Here is a 23,462-nt window from a genome sequence, read left to right as displayed (position 1 = left end):
GTGTTTTCCTTTAGTGTTAGTGGTGTGGACTAGTGTTCCCACCGCCCTATTCACTACGTAGGGCTCATCTTAGGGAAAGCCAGGGTTTAGGCACGTGATCGGCGTACGGGTGAGGAACCCGTCTAGGGACGTCAGGGCAGTCAGGTGCCAGCCTCAAGGTGAGTTAGGGGTCACCACCTTTCCCTCTCCCTTGGACAGGGCCTTCCCTTTTCCCTCCCCTTGCGTCACGTATGTGATCGGCACGCCGATCATGACACCTGCTAAGAAACCCCCGTCCCAGTGTCCCTCACTTACCCAACGCGTTTCGCCAAATGGCGTTTTGCCAACTTCCGCTGATGAAGACATTTGGCGAAACGCGTTGGATAAGTGAGGGACACTGGGACGGGGGTCTCTTAGCCGGCTTTAGGATATACCATATAATGCAGGAAGACCAGTAGGTCTCCGGCATCGCAAAAGCCAGCTTGCATTTGAACTTGCACTTTATGTACTCATGTTATGGAGCATGGGCTCTCCTTGGTAGATAAGCACCTTGTGGATTATGGTATAGCACTTTTCAATAGTATACTTTTATTCTGTATACTTTTATTCAACATAGATGTCCTCTTCTACTGTGAATGTGTGGTAGTATTGGGCCTCCAGTGGAGAGGTGTTGTTTTCCTCCAGCATGTTGATATATGATATATTTTATATATGAGAGAGATATACTTTGTCACCCCATTCCAGTGTCCCTTCTCATGTACTGTGTGGATTCTTAATGTTTTTTAGTTTTTCTATATTGAAAATAAAGTTATACCTTTTTAATCATATGATCGTTGTTTATTAATGATCAGGGCATACACATTTTTCTGATAGGTGGTGTATCAACATTTGCCCAATAATTTTTATGGTCACTTACAAGTTATGTTGACTCTTCAAGAAAGAACAAGTTCTGAAGATATTGTAGGAAGGTACAAGGGGTCGTCATTGATGGTAGGTATGTGTCACCAAGGTTCCTGGCCTCAGTGAAGTAAGAGCTGGTATTTTCATGTGTCAGCAGCAGCTATTGCTGATTGACACTTTGCTATTTAGTATGGCTGTAAATAGCCGATCTGGGACAGCTCTTACTGGGAGTGGTCAAAGTGCTGGGTGGGTGACTACTCCCCACGTGCCAGGCCAGGTCTTGGCAGGCTTATAAAAAACATCCAGCACTGTCAGGTGGTGTGGATTACCTCCCTCTGACAGTGGAGCTCTGGAGATCTCTGTGCTGAGGTCTGAAGACCGTGTGTCAGGCGAGCAGGCCGCCTGAAAGCCTGCAGGTGGACTTTCTGACGCTGAGCATTCAGCCGGGTGTGAACTGACACCCAGGATACCAGGTGAACTTTATTTTGTTTTTCTGTGTGTGAACAAGCACCAAGCCTGAAAAGTACTGTTGTGGTATGTTATAAGTGTGAATAAACACTGAAGAGTGATTTACAACCTGGTACTTTGCCTCTATACTGCATCCGCTAACCTGCCTACCAGAGCGAATCTCAACAATATTCAGTGACTGTATTAAGCAAATGGTCCATATGTTGTAAGATGTGTAAAGCGATATTATCTTGGGTGGAGTTGTGGTGAATGCAGTTCAATGTAAGGTTCATTTTTATTTTACATAATGCCAACATATTCTGCAGAGCTTTAAGGACATTATCATATTTTACTGTGTCTGGAGGAAAGAAGGTTTGTACACAAACATAGAAGAGGATTATTTACAGTAAGAGCAGTGAGACTATGGAACTCTCTGCCCGAGGAGGTGGTGATGGTGAGTACAATAAAGGAATTCAAGAGGGGCCTGGATGTATTTCTGGAGTGTAATAATATTACAGGCTATAGCTACTAGAGAGGGGTCGTTGATCCAGGATGACAGGCCGAACTGGATGGACAAATGTCTTTTTTCGGCCTTATGTACTATGTTACTATGTTACTATCAGTGAGGCTGGCCTTCTAAGTTCCTTATAAGTATGTCTTTGGGGTGTGGGAGGAAACAGGAGTACCCAGAAGAAACTCACGCAAACACAGGATGAACATACAAACTCCTTGTAGATGTCCTTGGTCAGATTTGACCCTAGGACCTCATCACCACAAAGCACTAGTGCTAACCACTGAGCCACAGTACTCCCCACACCTGGGACGAGAAAGTGATTTTTCTAAACTTATTTTAAATATCAAAACCCTTGGTAAAATTGACTGGGAAAGATTTAATTTGATAGTAATCTTGACTTTAGCAACCAGTGTCAGGCAGCTGTTATCAAAGCAGATACAATCATAATGCATACTAAAAGAAGCAAGAATGCTCATAACAAGATCATACTTTTGGCTCTACAAAGGTCAGACCACACATTTAATATTATGTGCAGTTTTTATATAAGCATTGACTGGTATTCTTTACTGGAAGAGCAGTGAGACTATGGAACTCTCTGCCAGAGGATGTTACCAGGGTGAATTCACAAAGGGTCTGGATGCCTTACTTGAAAGTAATAATATTATAGTTTTTATGTTCTAGATTGCTGAGATTGTTCGTTGTTCTGAGGATGTATTGTAAGTGCAATATTTGGATCTGAGTTTTTTATATGCTTCATATGGTTACAGAAACCTCAATGATATGGCCACATAGTCAGGTTTCCTGGTACAGAAATTAAAATTAGAAGTGGAACCAAATTAAAAGTGGATCACAAAAGAAAAGAAAATATAAAGGAAGATAAGACTTCTCCGCTTCCAAAACTGCATGAAAAATCTGCGCCTGTAGCCATTCCCTATGTTCTTACACCTATAGCTGCCAGAATAGCACAGTTACACAGTCAAGTCATATTATTATGACCACCAGCTAACATCCAGAATAGCCGCTGTATGCAGCACAGACAGCAGCTAGACGGGCTCCAAGTGACTTAGTAAAGTCACTTGAGCAATTTACATGTTACAAGGGGAGTAGGTAACCTCTATGGCCAGTGATTGGCTGCAATAGTGTCAAAGTGGATGTTGACAACGGGGGGCCTCAGAGAAGCAGCCGAAGCCAAGTAACAAAGGAGCCTGGACCTTGTGGTGGGGAGCAGATAAGTATGCCTCCCTATGCAGGTCTAAATGTGTAGAGTGAATCTCCAAATCGCACATCCCCATACCTATGCCTCTGACATACAACTGTTTATGAATTATCAGCATTTCTTATGATAAAACATGGCTATCTAGCGATGCTATCAATCATTTGCTGTGCACTATAAAGAGACAATTAGTATACAGTTTGATCAAAGCGCATAGGCCCACTTACCGCGACAAGGGTGTCTCTAGTTTAAGTGGGAACCTACTCTAACCATGGCGCAGAGCCGTGCGGCGACCACCACGCCTCCACATCGCTCCAGCAGGCAACGGGATCCGGCAGCCGCATAGCAGCCCCACTGTACAGTGAGGCCGCATGGGCCCCGGGTCCCATCACCCCACCAGCACGGCATAGAAGCAAAGACGGCCGCCGTCCAGCGCCGCATGTGAACTGGTGCAAATGGCTCACCTGTTCACAGCCTCTCAGGAACTCAAACTGAGATGTGGTAGGAGTTTATAGACCCTTTGCAGACTTCTGCTAATTAAAAAGCACCTGATCCACATGGGGAGGAGTGCTGACTCAGGGGAGGGGGGGAAAAGAAGTGTATAGCATGAATAGTATAAATGTGTAGAGTGAATCTCCAAATCGCACATCCTCATACCTATGCCTCTGACATACAACTGTTTATGAATTATCAGCATTTCTTATGATAAAACATGGCTATCTAGCGATGCTATCAATCATTTGCTGTGCACTATAAAGAGACAATTAGTATACAGTTTGATCAAAGCGCATAGGCCCACTTACCGCGACAAGGTTGTCTCTAGTTTAAGTGGGAACCTACTCTGCGCCATGGTTAGAGTAGGTTCCCACTTAAACTAGAGACACCCTTGTCGCGGTAAGTGGGCCTATGCGCTTTGATCAAACTGTATACTAATTGTCTCTTTATAGTGCACAGCAAATGATTGATAGCATCGCTAGATAGCCATGTTTTATCATAAGAAATGCTGATAATTCATAAACAGTTGTATATCAGAAGCATAGGTATGAGGATGTGCGATTTAGAGATTCACTCTACACATTTATCCCTATGCAGGTCTGCCCAGAAGTGGGAGTTTGCTGAAAAATACCCAAAAGTTGGCCTACCCACAGAAATGCACCCAGTGTATACACCAAATGCAACTTTAGGCTCTCTTGACCTAATGAAGTCTACTGTTTGCTGTTCACTGAGGTGGCATTTGATATTATACCTTTTTTTATGGTATAAGAAAGCTCAAAAGACTGCAATTTCCACCATAACAAAAAAATAAACAGAAAGAAACTGCACGTCATATGTTCTTTTTGTTTTTTTTATGATTGTGGTTGATGCCTGACGTATGCCACTGTATTGCTATACTGGAGCATATATCAGAGGTACATGTCAAAGGTATACATCAGGAATACGGTAGTCCCAACTTATACTTCCAGTCTATACCAATATTAGGATGTGAAGAAAGTCTTTCTTGGGTAAAATAGTGAAAGGCTGTGCTTAACCTCATGAAACGTTCAGGGATTTTGAGTTTGCATGATCCTTTAATACAGAAAATATTTTGCTTGTAAAATTCTGTGTAAATGTTTGCTCACAAATCTATTTATAAATGTATGAAAAGCCATTACCACAGTTTGGGGGAAAACATGTTTTTACAAGTAAACTTGACGCTCATTACACGCATCAACGTAAGCACTGAAATCCTATCGCATAGACTCATGAAGAGTGGTCTTATTTTTATCTGCCCTTCTACTCACTAGAAAACACTCCTACGCAGTAGAGGAAGTATATTTTGAAAGCTGTTTTTTGGCCACTTCCTTAAAGATTCTGAAGTCAGATGTTATTTTGACCCAAGTTCCTCTGATATCGCAGACCCTGTTTGATGCAACATGGTGTCAGGACTCTGATATTGTATCTGCTTTGCAGCTTTTAAGTAAACACCTGGTGGTCACCAACTGTTTCATTGTCCTATCCTATAGTGCGGTCAGTCAGTATGATGACGAGTGATCATGCTTTGCCTTCTGCACGGGTTCACAACTCTTTGGAGAAGCCAACAAAATGTGGTTGGTTGAAAAAGCAACAGAAATCATTTGTGAAAAACTGGCAGCAAAGGTACTTCATACTGAAAGGACAGTATCTCTACTTTTACAAAGATGAAGACGACAGCAAACCGCAGGTAAGAGTGCTATATTTGTCTGTCTGTCTATCTATACACAATACACTAAAGAAGCAGCACTGCCTAATCCAATTGTGAAGGGGTCCATAAAATGCAGTCCGTAAAAAGTTTCAGCACCACCTGATGAGATCAATAGAAGTAAACTTTTTTCACCCAGTTCAACGTTTCAGCCTGATTGCTGGTGTTTTTTTTAAAAAAAAGTCTAGTCAAGTGTGCTGAAACATTGTGCTGGGCATAAGAGCTCACTTCTATTGATTTCATCCAGTGGTGCTGTGACTTTTTATGGACTTCATATCTATCTATCTATCTATCTATCTATCTATCTATCTATCTATCTATCTATCTATCTATCTATTTCATGTAAATGTATCTATCATTGCCATTGATTTTATATACACATTCAACATCATACACAGGGTAGAACAATGTAACAACTTCTTATAGTAAATGCTTTACATCTTTTCTTAACAACATCAAACTTGAGACCTGTCTTATGATTCAGATCTTTGTACAATACTTTGCACTCTACAGCTAGAGGTTCAAGACTTTCCACGTCAACATCTTTATATGTAGTTTGTATAACCTCCACGGCTACAGTATATGGACATTCAAGGGATCACTCATGGCCTCTATACAGCCCATCAATAGGATGCCTCAACTCTGGCCCCATTTCTCTTCTTTTTAGGGTTGTATATGGTGAAATTGGGGCTTCCACCTCACTACTCTACCAATTCAGAGAAGGACCTTGTTGTGCAAGCGAGACCCAGGAATGGGAACCATATTTTGCAATGTAGACTTTTCTCCTTCATGTTTTCTCAGTTTTTGCATGTACTTACTCCCTCTCTCATTTGATTGGCTTCCTGTGCAACTGATTCTATGATCAGATTGTGTCTAAAATAGGAAAAAGTACATAGCTTGAATGAGGACAGGGACTAATATGAGGGAATGCACAGTATTATAGAATGTACCAGTACTATATAAAGAATGAGTAATAAATTAATACATTCATGAACATTTCTCCAGCTTCAAGAGATAAACTATAAAAGCACAAATCTAATTTCATTAGTACTCTATACAGTGGTCACAGATGAAAAATTACTTGAGTTAGCTGAAATGAGGACACTGACTGATGTGACAGAACACACAACACTATAGAATTTACCTGTTTTCCTCCACTATATAAATAATGAGCAATAATGAATACAGTCATAAAAATATTTCTTTTCTGTTATAATTTGGCTTTGGGCTTAACATAAGGGTGTTATCTTGGTGGCTCCCTGGTTTTCATTCTTTAACCCATATATGTGGATCTAGTGTTCACTGCAGGGGAACCACCAGGCCACTTCCTCCTGGAGTAGTCTCCATGTGGTTGGCTGCTGACACTCGGCAATCAAGAGACACCAGTGCACAGCACAGAAGGGACAGGCAAACATTTGTCAACAGTAATAGGCTAAGGACAGGCGGAGTACATGAAAATCTGAGAAACAAGTCCAAGGTCAGGGCCGGCAGCAAAGGGTCAATACAATAAACAGGCAAGGTCGGGTCAGGGGGCGGAGGGTCAGAATCCCAGAATTGGGCTAAAGTCAGTACACGAGCAGATAATCAGACACAGCACACCTTAGCAGGAACTTGCAGACTACTGAACCTATTGCTCAAGCACAGAATGAGATAGACACAATGGTCACAGATGGAAAATGAAAGAAGGAGTGGAAGTCAGTAAAGAAGAGTAGAGGGGTCCTATTCCATTTATGGAGGCACATTTCTAATACGGGCACACTACTAAGTGGTGTACTGATTCAGTAAGTACATTGTAGGGTTTGTGATATTCCTCAAGATGGTGAATGTGACGTACCATGTGATGACCAGAGTGACGTCATCCCAGGTCCTTAAACTATAGTTAATGCTCACCACAGGTCCTATACAGTAAAAAAGACAGACGGAGATGCCGGGCATCGCGAGCAAGTGGATTAAGGTGAGTTAAATGATTTTTTTTTTTTTTTAACCCCTCCAGCGCTGTTTTACTATGCATTCTGTATTCAGAATGCTATTATTTTCCCTTATAACCATGTTATAAGGGAAAATAATACTATTTACAGAACACTGATCCCAAGCCCGAACTTCTGTGAAGAAGTTCGGGTTTGGGTACCAAACACGCACGATTTTTCTCACGCGAGTGCAAAACGCATTACAATGTTTTGCACTCGCGCGGAAAACCGCGGGTGTTCCCGCAACGCACCCGCACATTTTTCCGCAACGCCCGTGTGAAAGAGGCCTAAATTAATCTTTTCATATTATTATTATTCTGTAGTCTTCTATTCCATGCATAGCAAGTTTAAAAGAGGATGTTCTGCTCAGGTACAGGACATTATGTTGCACCTGTGTTCTCCTCAGTTGTATTTTTGCCTATTCTTAAAAATCTCTTTTGTCTTTTACCCACTGAAGGGTTTCCTGTTTTTAGCAAGATGCACAGTAAGCGAGGTATCCTGCAGCCCAGATGATGCGGGAAAATTAATCTTTGAGATTATCCCAGGTAAGTGTTGCTCTGTAGTACTGTATAATTATATTCAAATCTGTGTAGTTGGAATTGTATGTTGTGTGCAGTTACTTTTACATAGTCTCTTAGGATTTAACTTCCAACCTGCAGCCCAATGCATAGTTGTCCAGATCTGCCACCATGACAGAAGACAATAATCTTGGAATGTAGAATGGAAAAGGCCACCCCTAAAGTGGAGATACCGTGGTCATTAATAGAGAAATTGAACCATATGTGAGGTGGTAATCATATAGATAAAAGGATGGAACACCATCCCCATGTCCCATGTGATCTTCCAATTCGTTAGCAATCCAATCATGGGCAATCAAATAGTACTAGCGAAAGTATACAAACATATATACATAGTAATTGTGGATAAATAATCCTACATCTTAATATATTCACTCACTATGTGTTGGCTAAACCAGGATAAACATTGCCAGTGATATGGAGGGACAAGAAATCAAGTAGATCAGATGGTCACAGCAAGGGGAACTGGTTGACCATTGTTATACGGTAGTAATAAACACAAGCCTACAGAGGCTAATATGTTACTACAAGTAGATATACATGAATATAGACCACAGGGTAAGACCCATTACAGAAATAGTAAAAACCAAACAATTGATGTCATATGAGCGAGGGTAACTAACTAATATGTTTTTGTGCATGAGCCCTAATTTGGTGATGCATATAGCCATATTTTATTCTTTTTCTATTTTTATATTTGCATTTATGAATACTCAGCGTGATTTACTGGAGTCTGTATTAGGGTGCATTCATACATGCATAAGTGTTTTGTGGTCTGCAAACTGACTTCAGTGGGTTTGTGGTCCGAGTGTTGCGGTGAAGTATAGGACATATCCATTCTTTTGCACCATGGCTGCAGAAGCACACAGCCTGTATCCGTGTTTTGCAGGTCCTCAATTTATGGATTGCAAAACCCTTCCGTTCCAGTGAATGCCCCGTTACAGCTGAAGTTCACCCACAGACATCAATGAACCTGTAAAAAAACACATGTACGTTCACATGGCAGGATTGTGGTCAGTAACCAGGAGCACGTGCAAAATATACTGAACAGTTGCAAATCTTTCCATTCTAGTTTCTCTCTGTGCAGAGCCGATTCCTGTTTTTTTCTTACAAATACTGATAAAAAATCCTGACCAACACAAAAGCAGGCCGCTATGCATTTTATCCGTATTTGTATATGCTACACGGGAGGACATATGTGTGAAAACACAATCATTATGGACGGGATATGGAAGCAATATGCTCACAAATGCAGTGCCAAATATGGAGAAAATTGTATATACTTTATGGTTTCATTTTTTCCATTAAAATACAGTTTTGCAAAATGTTCTGCCAGGAGCTGTTTGTGCTATATGTGTGTGTAACGTGGCTGTAATGTGAACAGTATTGTAAGAAATTGCAGTCCATGAAGAAATTTGTGGAAAGGTGACAAATAACGAGAACACTTATAAAATCAGGGACAGATGACATCCATTGAATAATTTTTCCATCTATTGATTTCAATGCATTTAATCCATATTTGTAAATGCAATGTGGGAGGACTCATGTATTAAAATACAGTAGTTATAGACCACGAAAGCAACATACTCACAAATTCACTGCCAAATATGGAGAAATTATACACATTTCTTCTTACATGGTATTGTGAATATGGCCTTACGATGGACTGATATGTGATGGGCAGTGCTGCCCACAGAATGATAGATGCTGAACTTCCCCTTTTGGGGACTTTGTTTTTTGCTACATCTCAGTGTGTTACTTCCTGTTTTTGTAGTTTTTTTTTTTCTGGTCACATCATACCTCTGCCATATCTTCACTACTATAATCACATAAATTGGCAGTTCATGGATGTAATACAGTGCAAACATGATGAAAAAGACTCATCCAGGGAGTGGACATATTTCACTTTTATGACCTGCTAATTTGACGAGTCATAAGAAAACTGATGGCTTTTACAGGGTCTCCATGGCCAGCAAGGCAGCTGGTATTGCTTTTCAGGTAATATCCTTGTAAATGAATAGAAATGATTGCAAAGTCAAGAGAGTTGACTGAACAGTTGTTATGATCGCTACAACAAAATGTCTGTAGGTTCAAATCCATGAGAAATGGAGGGGCAAAGGTTTAAAAGTAATATCAGGAAGTATTACTTGACTGAGAGAGTAGTGGATGCATGGAATAGCCTTCCTGCAGAAGTGGTAGCTGCAAATACAGTGAAGGAGTTTAAGCATGCATGGGATAGGCATAAGGTCATCCTTCATATAAGATAGGGCCAAGGGCTATTCATAGTATTCAGTATATTGGGCAGACTAGATGGGCCAAATGGTTTTTATCTGCCGGCACATTCTATGTTTCTACGTTTCTAAATCACATGGGTTTCTATAAAGTATGACCTAAAGAATAATGTTTCTACTTAATGGGGTTGTGCAAGAATGTTTTTTTTTGGCAAGTCCCCTATCTTGGCCAGACCTGTTAAGGGAAGCTTACTTACTTGCTTCCCAGCACACTCTGTTGTGCTCCCTCACCATAAACATCCAGTTTGACATCGCAGCATCGAATCACTGGCCGCGGTTGTGACCGTCTTCCCTTATGTCATGGTTATGGTCACATTTTGTATTAATAACTACAAAAATAGTTATTACTTTACATTTCCCATATGTCTACTTCATTTTAGGATCATTTTGGGAATGACATTTTATTTTTGGGGGACGTTACAAGGCTTAGAAGTTTAGAAGAAAATTTCAAAATTTCTCAGAAATTTTCAAAAACCAACTTTTTAAGGACCAGTTCAGGTCTGAAGTCACTTTGTGAAGCTTACATAATAGAAACCACCCAAAAATGACCCCATTCTAGAAACTACACCCCTCAAGGTATTCAAAACTGATTTTACAAACGTCGTTAACCCTTTAGGTGTTCCACAAGAATTAATGGAAAATAGAGATACAATTTCAAAATTTCACTTTTTTGGCAGATTTTCCATTTTAATATTTTTTTTCCGGTTACAAAGCAAGGGTTAACAGCCAAACAAAAGTCAGTATTTATGACCCTGATTCTGTAGTTTACAGAAACACCCCATATGTGGTTGTTAACTGCTGTACGGGCACACGGCAGGGCACAGAAGGAAAGGAATGCCATACGGTTTTTGGAAGGCAGATTTTGCTGGACTGGTTTTTTTGACACCATGTCCCATTTGAAGCCCCCCTGATGCACCCCTAGAGTAGAAACTCCAAAAAAGTGACCCCATTTTAGAAACTACGGAATAGGGTGGAAGTTTTGTTGGTACTAGTTTAGGGTACATATGATTTTTGGTTGCTCTATATTACACTTTTTGTGAGGCAAGGTAACAAGAAATAGCTGTTTTGGCACCGTTTTTTGTTGTTGTTATCTACAACATTCATCTGACAGGTTAGATCATGTGGTATTTTTATAGAGCAGGTCAATACGGACGCGACGATACATAATATGGATACTTTTTATTTATTTATGTAAGTTTTACACACTAGTGGTAGGCAATTAAGAGTGCCGCATTTGTGTGAGGGGAGGCGGGGCGTTCACTATTTAAACCTGGCCCTCCTCCCCCCACTTGTCGGTTCGAACGATTTCGAATCGGCTTGTGGGTTGGTGCCAGAGAAGGGCATGCGTCACTGGAGGATCGGGGGATCGGCTGCGTCGGGCTCGTCGCTACGGTGATTAGGTAGGCAGGGTGGCTTGCACACCCGTCTCGCTATGTATAACATGTGGGGCTGCCGAGCGTGCCGCCGGTCCCCAGCTGCGCTGGAGACTGCCCGCACTCCCGATCGCTTCCGGCACCCCGAGACAGGCACCCCGATCCGCTCCAGGCCCTGCGCTAAGCACCCCCGCTCCCACATGCAGCGTCCCCCAGGCGGGCACCCCTCACCTGTGGCTCAGCAGCGATGGGTCACGACGTCCGCTCGCATACCCTGAGCATCGGTCACGGTCTCTCATGCAGGGCTGCTCCGTTTTAGGTTTACACATATGACTCCGCCATTAGAATCTCTCACGCATGGCTTCTCCGTTTTAGGTTTACACATATGACTCCGCCATTAGAGTCTCTCACGCATGGCTTCTCCATTTTAGGTTACACATATGACTCCGCCATTAGTCTCTCACGCACGGATTCTCAGTTTTAGGTTACACATATGACTCCGCCATCTGAGTCTCACGCATGGCTTCTCCGTTTTAGTTTTACACATATAACTCCGCCATTAGAGTCCCTCACGCAGAGCTTCTCCGTTTTAGTTTTACACATATGACTCCGCCATTAGTCTCTCACGCATGGCTCCGCCATTAGTCTCTCACGCATGGCTTCTCCGTTTTAGTTTTACACATATGACTCCGCCATTAGTCTCTCGCGCATGGCTTCTCCGCTTTAGGTTTACACATAGGACTCCGCCATTAGAGTCTCTCACGCATGGAGGTAAAAAAATAAAATAAAAAAATAAATAAATAAATAATTCCTCACCAGGCCCAGCTGCGCTGGGACTAGTCTCCCATCTCACCATAGCTAAGAGACTGATGGCCAATTCCTTGGCCAGTGATACTCTGAGGGCTTACAAGACAGCTTGGCGCCTGTTTCAGAGATATGAGAACACCTACCCGGCCGCTGGCCGGGGGCCTATCACTCACCTATTGGGCTTTGTCTGGGTTTTTGCCACTGTAACGGTCACGTCCACACACACACAGGGGGAAGGGTAGTGACCACTGCGCTCCACCCTCACCCCTGGCCCTGCCTACTTGCCTCACGAGTCCTGATGACAGGGGACAACTGGACGGCAGTCCCTAACTTAGGATATGTGCAGGGAAGACAGACAAGACAAAATACGGAACATGAACGGACCGGGTCAGAACCAAGAGAGCTACGCAGTACAACGGATTAAGCAAAGAATGGTCAGGAGAAGCCGGGGTCAAATACCAGGAGAGTAGCGAAGTACAAGAGGAGTCCAAAGAGAATAGTCAGGTGGGAGCCGAGGTCACAATACCAGGATGTATGCGCAGTACAGGAGGAGCAGGCAGAGGATCGTCAGGGAACAGGATCAGGTAAATATTCAGTAGTCCAACAAATAGCCAGGAACCTAGAAATTAACAGGCAACCTGTAGCCAGCAGGCTGCCTGTATTTATAGTGGGGAGTGAGGGTCATGTGACGTGGCCAGCGTCACATGACCGACAGACCAACCAGTCAAGCACCGAGTGATCAGCTCGGCGCTCAAGGCAGACTAGGAGCAGGAAGCCACCCAGCTAGTAAAGCCGCCCTGGGAATGAGGTCAAACACAGAACCTCATTCCAAAAGCTAAGCAACAGTTCTGCGGGCAATGGGGGACCGAGTGCACCTTCGGAACCCCGTGACAGTACCCCCCCTTTTACGAGGGGCCACCGGACCCAAGACTTCAGGCAATGGCTTTTCAGGGTGTTCTAAATGAAATTTACGAACAAGTCTAGGAGCATGAACCTCCCTGGCAGGTACCCAAGATCTCTCTTCAGGTCCATACCCCTTCCAGTGAATCAGGTACTGCAAGGAATTACGCACCTTCCTGACATCCACTATTTTAGACACCACATACTCGACAGCATCATTAACAAGAACTGGCGGAGGCGAGGCTTTTGATGGTACTACCGGTTCAAAATATTTTTTAAGCAGAGATTTATGGAACACATTATGAATGTGGAATGACTCAGGCAGCTCCAACCTAAAAGATACCGGGTTAATCACTTCCGTGATCTTATATGGTCCAATAAAACGAGGAGCACATTTTTTAGAAGTTACCTTGAGAGATAGATTCTTGGAGGACAACCATACTTTATCCCCAACCTGAAAGTTTACCCCCCTTGAACGTCTCCTATCGGCCTTGAGTTTTTGAGAACATTGAGCCTTTTCTAGGTTCGATTGAACCCGGGCCCAAACTGTGCACAGTTCGGAGGAGAGTTTATCAGCTTCAGGGTTAGAGGAGGAGACGGACGACTCAGAATGAAAACGGGGATGAAAACCATGGTTACAAAAGAAAGGGGAGACCCCAGCAGAAGAATTGACACGGTTATTCAGAGCAAATTCAGCCAACGGAAGGAATTTGACCCATAATTGCTGGTCATCAGCAACATACAACCTCAGGAATTGTTCCACAGACTGATTAAGGCGTTCAGTCTGCCCATTACTCTCAGGATGGTAGGCGGAAGAAAAAGACAACAAAATTTTACATCTTTGACAGAAGGCCCTCCAGAATTTGGACACAAACTGCACACCCCTGTCCGAAACAATATTTTCCGGGATGCCATGTAAACGAACAATCTCTCTCACAAAAATAGACGCCAGGGTTTTAGCATTCGGAAGTTTAGACAGGGGAATGAAATGAACCATCTTGCTAAACCTATCGACCACTACCCAAACCACAGTCTTACCCTCCGCCAGCGGTAGGTCAGTTATAAAGTCCATCGAGATATGGGACCAGGGTCTACTGGGAATGGGTAGGGGTCGTAGGTTACCAGCAGGGCGAGTCCTAGGTGTCTTAGACCTGGCACAAACCTCACAGGCTGACACGTAGGACTTGACATCCCTGGTCAGAGTGGGCCACCAATAAGATCTAGAAACCAGATCCTTAGTGCCCTCAATACCCGGATGTCCACAAAAGGCAGAATCGTGACACTCACCCAACAGCTGGAGACGAAATTGTACGGGAACAAACAACTTATCTGTTGGGGTGGATGCCGGTGCCAGATGTTGTTCAGCCTTAATGCGAGCCGAGATATCCTGGGTTAGAGCCGCTAAGAAGATGTTTGCTGGTAGGATGGATTCAGGCGGCGTCTCAGTGGGTTGAAAACCATGGAAGCTCGGAGATAATGCGTCTGCCTTCACATTTTTACTTCCCGGCCTGAACGTAATGGAGAAATCAAAACGGGTAAAAAACAGAGCCCATCGGGCTTGTCGGGGATTCAACCTCTTAGCGGACTCGAGAAACATTAGGTTTTTATGGTCAGTGACAACAGTTACTCGATGCCTTGCCCCCTCCAAAAAATGTCTCCACTCCTCAAATGCCCATTTAATGGCCAACAGCTCCCTATTCCCTATGTCGTAGTTTCTCTCCGTGGGAGAGAATTTCCTAGAGAAGAAGGCACATGGTCTCAGGTTAGTGAGGCTAGCAGGACCTTGTGAAAGGACTGCTCCTGCGCCGTCCTCGGACGCATCCACCTCCACAATAAAGGGTCTCTCCTGATCAGGCTGGATCAGAATAGGAGCGCTACTAAATGCCTTTTTTAATGTTTCAAATGAAGAAATGGCCTTGGTAGACCAATTCTCCAAATCCGCCCCTTTCTTAGTAAGGTCGGTCAATGGCTTAGCAATTACAGAAAAATTCATGATAAATTTACGGTAGTAATTAGCGAAACCCAAAAACCGTTGTAAAGCCTTTAAGGATGAAGGCCTTACCCATTCCTTAATTGCTAAAACCTTACCAGGATCCATCTTAAAGGCGTGAGGAGTCAAAACATGCCCTAGAAACAGTATCTCCTGTACACCAAAGACACATTTCTCTTGCTTAGCGGATAGCTGGTTCTCCCTCAACACCTCTAATACTTGTTTGACATGGGACACATGAGATTCGAAATCAGGAGAGAATATCAAAATGTCGTCAAGATAGACAATAATAAATTTACCTAAGAACTCCCTAAGAATATCGTTCATTAAGTTTTGGAACACAGCTGGGGCATTGCTGAGTCCAAAAGGCATCACCTGATATTCAAAGTGTCCTATCGGAGTATTGAACGCTGTCTTCCATTCGTCTCCCTCCTTGATTCGGATTAGATTGTATTTCAGGTCAATCTTGGAAAACCAGGTTGCCCCCAAAACCTGGTTAAATAAATCCGGAATCAATGGGAGAGAGTATCTATTTTGGACAGTGATTTTATTTAATCTCCGGTAATCAATACAAGGCCTAAGACCACCATCCTTCTTTTTAACAAAGAAAAACCCTGCTCCCATAGGAGAGACTGAAGGTCTAATATGCCCTTTAGCAAGGCTCTCCTTAATATAATCTTCCATAGCCTTGCGTTCGGGCCCTGAAAGATTATAAATTCGACCTTTAGGAAATTCGCCACCCTCAATTAGCTCTATGGCGCAATCATAAGGTCTATGGGGGGGTAGAATCTCTGGAGTAAGGGATGAGAACACATCAGAATATTCCTTAATAACAGAGGGTAATGTATTAGACCTTACTGAAACCCCAGCCTGGACCACGGACAAGCATGAGTCACACTTAGGTCCCCATTTCACCAACTCTCCTTTGGACCAATCAATTGTGGGGTTATGTAAACGGAGCCAAGGCAACCCTAGTACCACCTCAACCGGTAGGTTCTCCAGGACTAGAAGAGAACATCTCTCAGAGTGGCACACACCCACGGACAGAGAAATTTCAGAGGTACATGACCTCACCGTACCACCAATCAGGGGAGTAGCATCAATAGCCATGTGTCACGGCCATGGCTATGACCGTGACTCCTGAACCGCATGCGGTTGTCAGCGGTTTTCTTTGGTTGTCAATCACAGGTGAGGGCTGTGGTATTTGCCTCACCTGTGGTTGCCGCTGGCAACAGTGTGTATGTGGCAGCGTAGCAGGCTGAGCTGTGCCATTGCAGCTCGCTACGTTGTGCATGCGGTTTTGTGTTATGTGTGTATGTGTGCACTTCCTTTTTATGTTATTGTGTGCACATCTCCTTTAAGTGGTGTTTTCCCTTCCCTGGTGTTGGAAGGGTTAATCTCCTTCCTAGTGTGTGTGTGCACTGGGTGTGTCCGACTGTGGGGTGTGGCTTCTTGGCCTATAAAGCCTCACTGCTTTTGCAGGCCTGCAGGTTGCTTCAGCCATGCTTAGCTGAGAGCAGCCTCATGTCTTTATTACCTGCCAGTAAGAGCCACCCCTGTGGTCATAACCATAATGTCGCTTTAAGTTATTTCTAGTTATGTGTGATGTCCGTGTGATGTTTTATATGTGATTTTGTGCAGCTATGGATCTGGGTCCCTGTGTGGGGATGCGTTTGTGATCTGCACCCTGCTAACACAGGGATCCAGTCAGCAAGGCTGTGGCAGGTAGGTGGAACTCTTTGTTCACCTGCCATATCCATAGAGCTGTTTATGTCTCCCCTTTTCCTGCAGCTTGGCCGTTGAGACTCCTGCTCCTCCGTGTCTAGGAGGAGTGGGCTTGTCTTACTCAGCTCCTAGGTGAGGGTCATCTTGAGGGCTAGCAGGGACTTTTAGGTTCCGGAGTATGGGCCCTCCTACCATCAAGGTTGGCTCATGTAGCTAGGAGCCAGGGTCAGGTTAGGGATGCGTTTAGGAGGTGACCTGCTCCCTAATCCTGTCTTCATGGCCAAGCAGCCGTAACATCACCGGGCGCCACACGGCTGAGGATTTCCCCCATCCTCAGCCGTGACAGTATGACCACAGTCGCTTCTTACGTGGCGCTCCCTCGAAAGAGGGTAAAGCATGCACTGCTGTCTACGGATGGGGTGCATGCGCGTTCTCCGGAGGGAGAGCGTTATGGGGCTTTCACCATTTACGGCGCGGTGAGTGGCATTCCCAGCTCACCGTTGTCCGTGTTGGTGTCCCCTTTTTGTTTGTCTTTCCCCTCCCCCCCTCCCATTGTTTCTTATGCCTCACCAACTTTCCCCTTTTGTTGTTGGGAGGGGCTTTGAGGGGTGGGAGTATGCATCCCTCGAAAGAGGGTGAAGCATGTACCGCCCTCTGCGGAAGGGTTACATGCGCGCTCTTCGGAGGGAGAGCGTTCTGGGGGTTTCGCCTCTGACGGCGCGGTGAGTGGCGTTTCCCCGCCTTCCCTTCACCGTTGCCTCGTTTGGCGTCCCCCTGATTTTATAGCACTAGGGTGTTTGTTTGGTGTGCGAGTTGCACACCTTCGAAAGAGGGTGCAGCATGCAGTGCCATATCCTTGTGGCCTGCATGCGCGTTCTCCGGAGGGAGAGCGTTCCTGGGGGTTCTCCGTTAACGGCACGGTTGGTGGCTTATTCCCCGCCACCTTACCTTCCGTGTCCGTGTTGGGGATCCCTCGTCCCTCTCCATGTTCCCATCTCTGGTCGTCTGCTGGCAGCACTCCGTGAGTGGTCCGGCTGCGTGCTGGTTAGGAGTGTCTGCTGGCAGCGACTGGAGTGGGGACGTGAGTGGAGAGTCCCCTCGTCCACTCTCAGTGGTTCCATTTCCGTGTCGCTGGTGCGGGCTGCAGGCCTCGTCGGACTGGCTGTGTTGTGTGCTGGGAGAGGATGCAGCTGACAGCGACTTTCTGGGAACCATGTCCTGAGAGTGGACGTCCCCTTCTCTCATCCCCTTGTGTGAGTCCCTCACGTGTCTTTTTTTTGGTGGGGGGGCTTTGAGGGGTGGGAGTGTCACGGCCATGGCTATGACCGTGACTCCTGAACCGCATGCGGTTGTCAGCGGTTTTCTTTGGTTGTCAATCACAGGTGAGGGCTGTGGTATTTGCCTCACCTGTGGTTGCCGCTGGCAACAGTGTGTATGTGGCAGCGTAGCAGGCTGAGCTGTGCCATTGCAGCTCGCTACGTTGTGCATGCGGTTTTGTGTTATGTGTGTATGTGTGCACTTCCTTTTTATGTTATTGTGTGCACATCTCCTTTAAGTGGTGTTTTCCCTTCCCTGGTGTTGGAAGGGTTAATCTCCTTCCTAGTGTGTGTGTGCACTGGGTGTGTCCGACTGTGGGGTGTGGCTTCTTGGCCTATAAAGCCTCACTGCTTTTGCAGGCCTGCAGGTTGCTTCAGCCATGCTTAGCTGAGAGCAGCCTCATGTCTTTATTACCTGCCAGTAAGAGCCACCCCTGTGGTCATAACCATAATGTCGCTTTAAGTTATTTCTAGTTATGTGTGATGTCCGTGTGATGTTTTATATGTGATTTTGTGCAGCTATGGATCTGGGTCCCTGTGTGGGGATGCGTTTGTGATCTGCACCCTGCTAACACAGGGATCCAGTCAGCAAGGCTGTGGCAGGTAGGTGGAACTCTTTGTTCACCTGCCATATCCATAGAGCTGTTTATGTCTCCCCTTTTCCTGCAGCTTGGCCGTTGAGACTCCTGCTCCTCCGTGTCTAGGAGGAGTGGGCTTGTCTTACTCAGCTCCTAGGTGAGGGTCATCTTGAGGGCTAGCAGGGACTTTTAGGTTCCGGAGCATGAGCCCTCCTACCATCAAGGTTGGCTCATGTAGCTAGGAGCCAGGGTCAGGTTAGGGATGCGTTTAGGAGGTGACCTGCTCCCTAATCCTGTCTTCATGGCCAAGCAGCCGTAACATCACCGGGCGCCACACGGCTGAGGATTTCCCCCATCCTCAGCCGTGACAGTATGACCACAGTCGCTTCTTACGTGGCGCTCCCTCGAAAGAGGGTAAAGCATGCACTGCTGTCTACGGATGGGGTGCATGCGCGTTCTCCGGAGGGAGAGCGTTATGGGGCTTTCACCATTTACGGCGCGGTGAGTGGCATTCCCAGCTCACCGTTGTCCGTGTTGGTGTCCCCTTTTTGTTTGTCTTTCCCCTCCCCCCCTCCCATTGTTTCTTATGCCTCACCAACTTTCCCCTTTTGTTGTTGGGAGGGGCTTTGAGGGGTGGGAGTATGCATCCCTCGAAAGAGGGTGAAGCATGTACCGCCCTCTGCGGAAGGGTTACATGCGCGCTCTTCGGAGGGAGAGCGTTCTGGGGGTTTCGCCTCTGACGGCGCGGTGAGTGGCGTTTCCCCGCCTTCCCTTCACCGTTGCCTCGTTTGGCGTCCCCCTGATTTTATAGCACTAGGGTGTTTGTTTGGTGTGCGAGTTGCACACCTTCGAAAGAGGGTGCAGCATGCAGTGCCATATCCTTGTGGCCTGCATGCGCGTTCTCCGGAGGGAGAGCGTTCCTGGGGGTTCTCCGTTAACGGCACGGTTGGTGGCTTATTCCCCGCCACCTTACCTTCCGTGTCCGTGTTGGGGATCCCTCGTCCCTCTCCATGTTCCCATCTCTGGTCGTCTGCTGGCAGCACTCCGTGAGTGGTCCGGCTGCGTGCTGGTTAGGAGTGTCTGCTGGCAGCGACTGGAGTGGGGACGTGAGTGGAGAGTCCCCTCGTCCACTCTCAGTGGTTCCATTTCCGTGTCGCTGGTGCGGGCTGCAGGCCTCGTCGGACTGGCTGTGTTGTGTGCTGGGAGAGGATGCAGCTGACAGCGACTTTCTGGGAACCATGTCCTGAGAGTGGACGTCCCCTTCTCTCATCCCCTTGTGTGAGTCCCTCACGTGTCTTTTTTTTGGTGGGGGGGCTTTGAGGGGTGGGAGTGTCACGGCCATGGCTATGACCGTGACTCCTGAACCGCATGCGGTTGTCAGCGGTTTTCTTTGGTTGTCAATCACAGGTGAGGGCTGTGGTATTTGCCTCACCTGTGGTTGCCGCTGGCAACAGTGTGTATGTGGCAGCGTAGCAGGCTGAGCTGTGCCATTGCAGCTCGCTACGTTGTGCATGCGGTTTTGTGTTATGTGTGTATGTGTGCACTTCCTTTTTATGTTATTGTGTGCACATCTCCTTTAAGTGGTGTTTTCCCTTCCCTGGTGTTGGAAGGGTTAATCTCCTTCCTAGTGTGTGTGTGCACTGGGTGTGTCCGACTGTGGGGTGTGGCTTCTTGGCCTATAAAGCCTCACTGCTTTTGCAGGCCTGCAGGTTGCTTCAGCCATGCTTAGCTGAGAGCAGCCTCATGTCTTTATTACCTGCCAGTAAGAGCCACCCCTGTGGTCATAACCATAATGTCGCTTTAAGTTATTTCTAGTTATGTGTGATGTCCGTGTGATGTTTTATATGTGATTTTGTGCAGCTATGGATCTGGGTCCCTGTGTGGGGATGCGTTTGTGATCTGCACCCTGCTAACACAGGGATCCAGTCAGCAAGGCTGTGGCAGGTAGGTGGAACTCTTTGTTCACCTGCCATATCCATAGAGCTGTTTATGTCTCCCCTTTTCCTGCAGCTTGGCCGTTGAGACTCCTGCTCCTCCGTGTCTAGGAGGAGTGGGCTTGTCTTACTCAGCTCCTAGGTGAGGGTCATCTTGAGGGCTAGCAGGGACTTTTAGGTTCCGGAGCATGAGCCCTCCTACCATCAAGGTTGGCTCATGTAGCTAGGAGCCAGGGTCAGGTTAGGGATGCGTTTAGGAGGTGACCTGCTCCCTAATCCTGTCTTCATGGCCAAGCAGCCGTAACATCACCGGGCTTCACACGGCTGAGGATTTCCCCCATCCTCAGCCGTGACACCATGACATGGATAGGTGTAGGTAAAGCAAACATTGGAATACCCAATTTACAAGCAAACTCAAAGTCCATAAAGCTGGCCGCTGAACCGGAGTCAATAAAGGCCTTAGCCGGCCACTTATTAACCCCCAGAGAAATTGTTATGGGTACCAAAAGCTTACCTTTAGAAAAATCAGGGTGTACCTGGTCTTTAGGTTGTCTTGCCTTAGAAGACTTGTCAGAGAGAACTCTCTTAGGACACTTGTTGATCCAATGATCAGGATCTCCACAGTAGAAGCACTCTCCGCGTCTGCGACGAAGATTACCCCGGGTCATGCCAACCTGCATGGGTTCCTCGGTGGAGACCTCAGTGTTGTCCCTGGAAAAGGCCTCTGGCTGGACCACCATCTGAGAACAGAACTGTCGTTCTTGTCGTCTCTCTCTAACTCGTCTGTCAAGTCGGACAACTAGGGTCATCATCTCCTCTAAGGTCTCAGGAATTTGGTAATTGACCAATAGAGCTTTTAAATTATCAGATAGACCAGACCTAAACTGACTCTTCAGGGCTGGTTCATTCCATCCTGAGGGGACACACCACCGTCTGAATTGTGTGCAATACTCCTCCGCAGGGAGATGGCCCTGAACCAGTGCCCTAAGAGCTGTCTCGGCTACCAGGGCCCTATCTGGTTCGTCATAGAGGGTACCCAGGGCCTGAAAAAAACCCTCCACAGAAGTTAGACAACTGGCCCCAGGAGGTAACGAAAATGCCCAGTCCTGGGGATCACCCTGTAGTAGAGAAATGATAATCCCCACGCGTTGGCTCTCGGGACCGGAGGACACGGGGCGCAAACGGAAGTAGAGTTTGCAATTCTCCTTAAAGGAGAGAAACCTCTTCCGGTCTCCAGAAAAGGGTTCTGGGAGCTTGATCTGGGGTTCAAAATATGGACTGGAGGACAGAGGAGTGGAAGAACCTTGCCCTAACTCACAAGAACGGAGTTTCTCTCCTAGCTCCTGCACCCTCTGTGTCATATTAGAGACATGGTCAGTCAGGGTAGTAAGAGGATTCATGATACAGTGGTTATTGGGCTTGTTAATCTGTAACGGTCACGTCCACACACACACAGGGGGAAGGGTAGTGACCACTGCGCTCCACCCTCACCCCTGGCCCTGCCTACTTGCCTCATGAGTCCTGATGACAGGGGACAACTGGACGGCAGTCCCTAACTTAGGATATGTGCAGGGAAGACAGACAAGACAAAATACGGAACATGAACGGACCGGGTCAGAACCAAGAGAGCTACGCAGTACAACGGATTAAGCAAAGAATGGTCAGGAGAAGCCGGGGTCAAATACCAGGAGAGTAGCGAAGTACAAGAGGAGTCCAAAGAGAGTAGTCAGGTGGGAGCCGAGGTCACAATACCAGGATGTATGCGCAGTACAGGAGGAGCAGGCAGAGGATCGTCAGGGAACAGGATCAGGTAAATATTCAGTAGTCCAACAAATAGCCAGGAACCTAGAAATTAACAGGCAACCTGTAGCCAGCAGGCTGCCTGTATTTATAGTGGGGAGTGAGGGTCATGTGACGTGGCCAGCGTCACATGACCGACAGACCAACCAGTCGAGCACCGAGTGATCAGCTTGGCGCTCAAGGCAGACTAGGAGCAGGGAGCCACCCAGCTAGTAAAGCCGCCCTGGGAATGAGGTCAAACACAGAACCTCATTCCAAAAGCTAAGCAACAGTTCTGCGGGCAATGGGGGACTGAGTGCACCTTCGGAACCCCGTGACAGCCACTCTCAATTAAACCTGTCCTATAGCATTGTTAACTATACATGGCAGGTATTCAGCACCATTGGTACAGGCTACATCTGGACCTACCGTCACTCTTCTCCGCCCACCCGATCAAAGCGGCGTTGAAGGGTTTGCGCAAGTTGTCTGTGGTGAAATGACATGGGCGTCAGCCATTTACCGGTAGCTTGTTCAGGCCGTGACAGGCAAACTGCAGGGGCAAACCGTTCGGGCCGCAGGTTAGCGCTCTGGTAGAAACAGCCTTGTACCTGGCTTTCCATGGATTCCTCAGGTCAGGCGAGCTCATGGGCACCAATACGCTGGCTGGGTGCTTGCGGAAAAGTCAGCTCATCCGGCGCGGGTCCATCTATGTCCTCACCTTGGCCTCGTCCAAGACGTCACGGCCGGGGCAATCAGTGGCGGTCAGATACTTTCCCACGCACAGCAGATGGTGTCCGGTGCAGGCCTTGGAGGCTTGGCTGCGTAGTATTTAGTCCAAGCTGCATGTTCTCCCGTACTCGAACTAGGCAATGCCCGGCTAACCACCGCGGCCTTTCTTACGTACATTCAGGTTAGTTGACAGGTTCAGGGGTCGGTCCTCGCTGGATCACAGG

The 23,462-nt window shown here is 46.4% G+C and overlaps 1 protein-coding gene across 1 annotated transcript in view; it reads left to right on the top strand.

Annotated features, from left to right (window-relative positions):
- The window catches only part of ARHGAP25 (Rho GTPase activating protein 25), a 120,438-nt gene that overhangs the window by 52,129 nt on the left and 44,847 nt on the right, over positions 1–23,462 (top strand). The window contains exons 2-3 of the mRNA XM_040414455.1: positions 5,057–5,253; positions 7,696–7,783. Coding sequence (XP_040270389.1) covers positions 5,057–5,253; positions 7,696–7,783 — 285 coding nt within the window. The remainder of the gene's footprint in view (positions 1–5,056; positions 5,254–7,695; positions 7,784–23,462) is intronic.

This window comes from Bufo bufo, chromosome 1 (assembly GCF_905171765.1).
Source record: "Bufo bufo chromosome 1, aBufBuf1.1, whole genome shotgun sequence".
Lineage (NCBI taxonomy): Eukaryota > Metazoa > Chordata > Amphibia > Anura > Bufonidae > Bufo > Bufo bufo.
The sequence above is the reverse complement of the archived record's forward strand: the minus strand, read 5'-3'. Positions and strand labels throughout refer to the sequence as shown.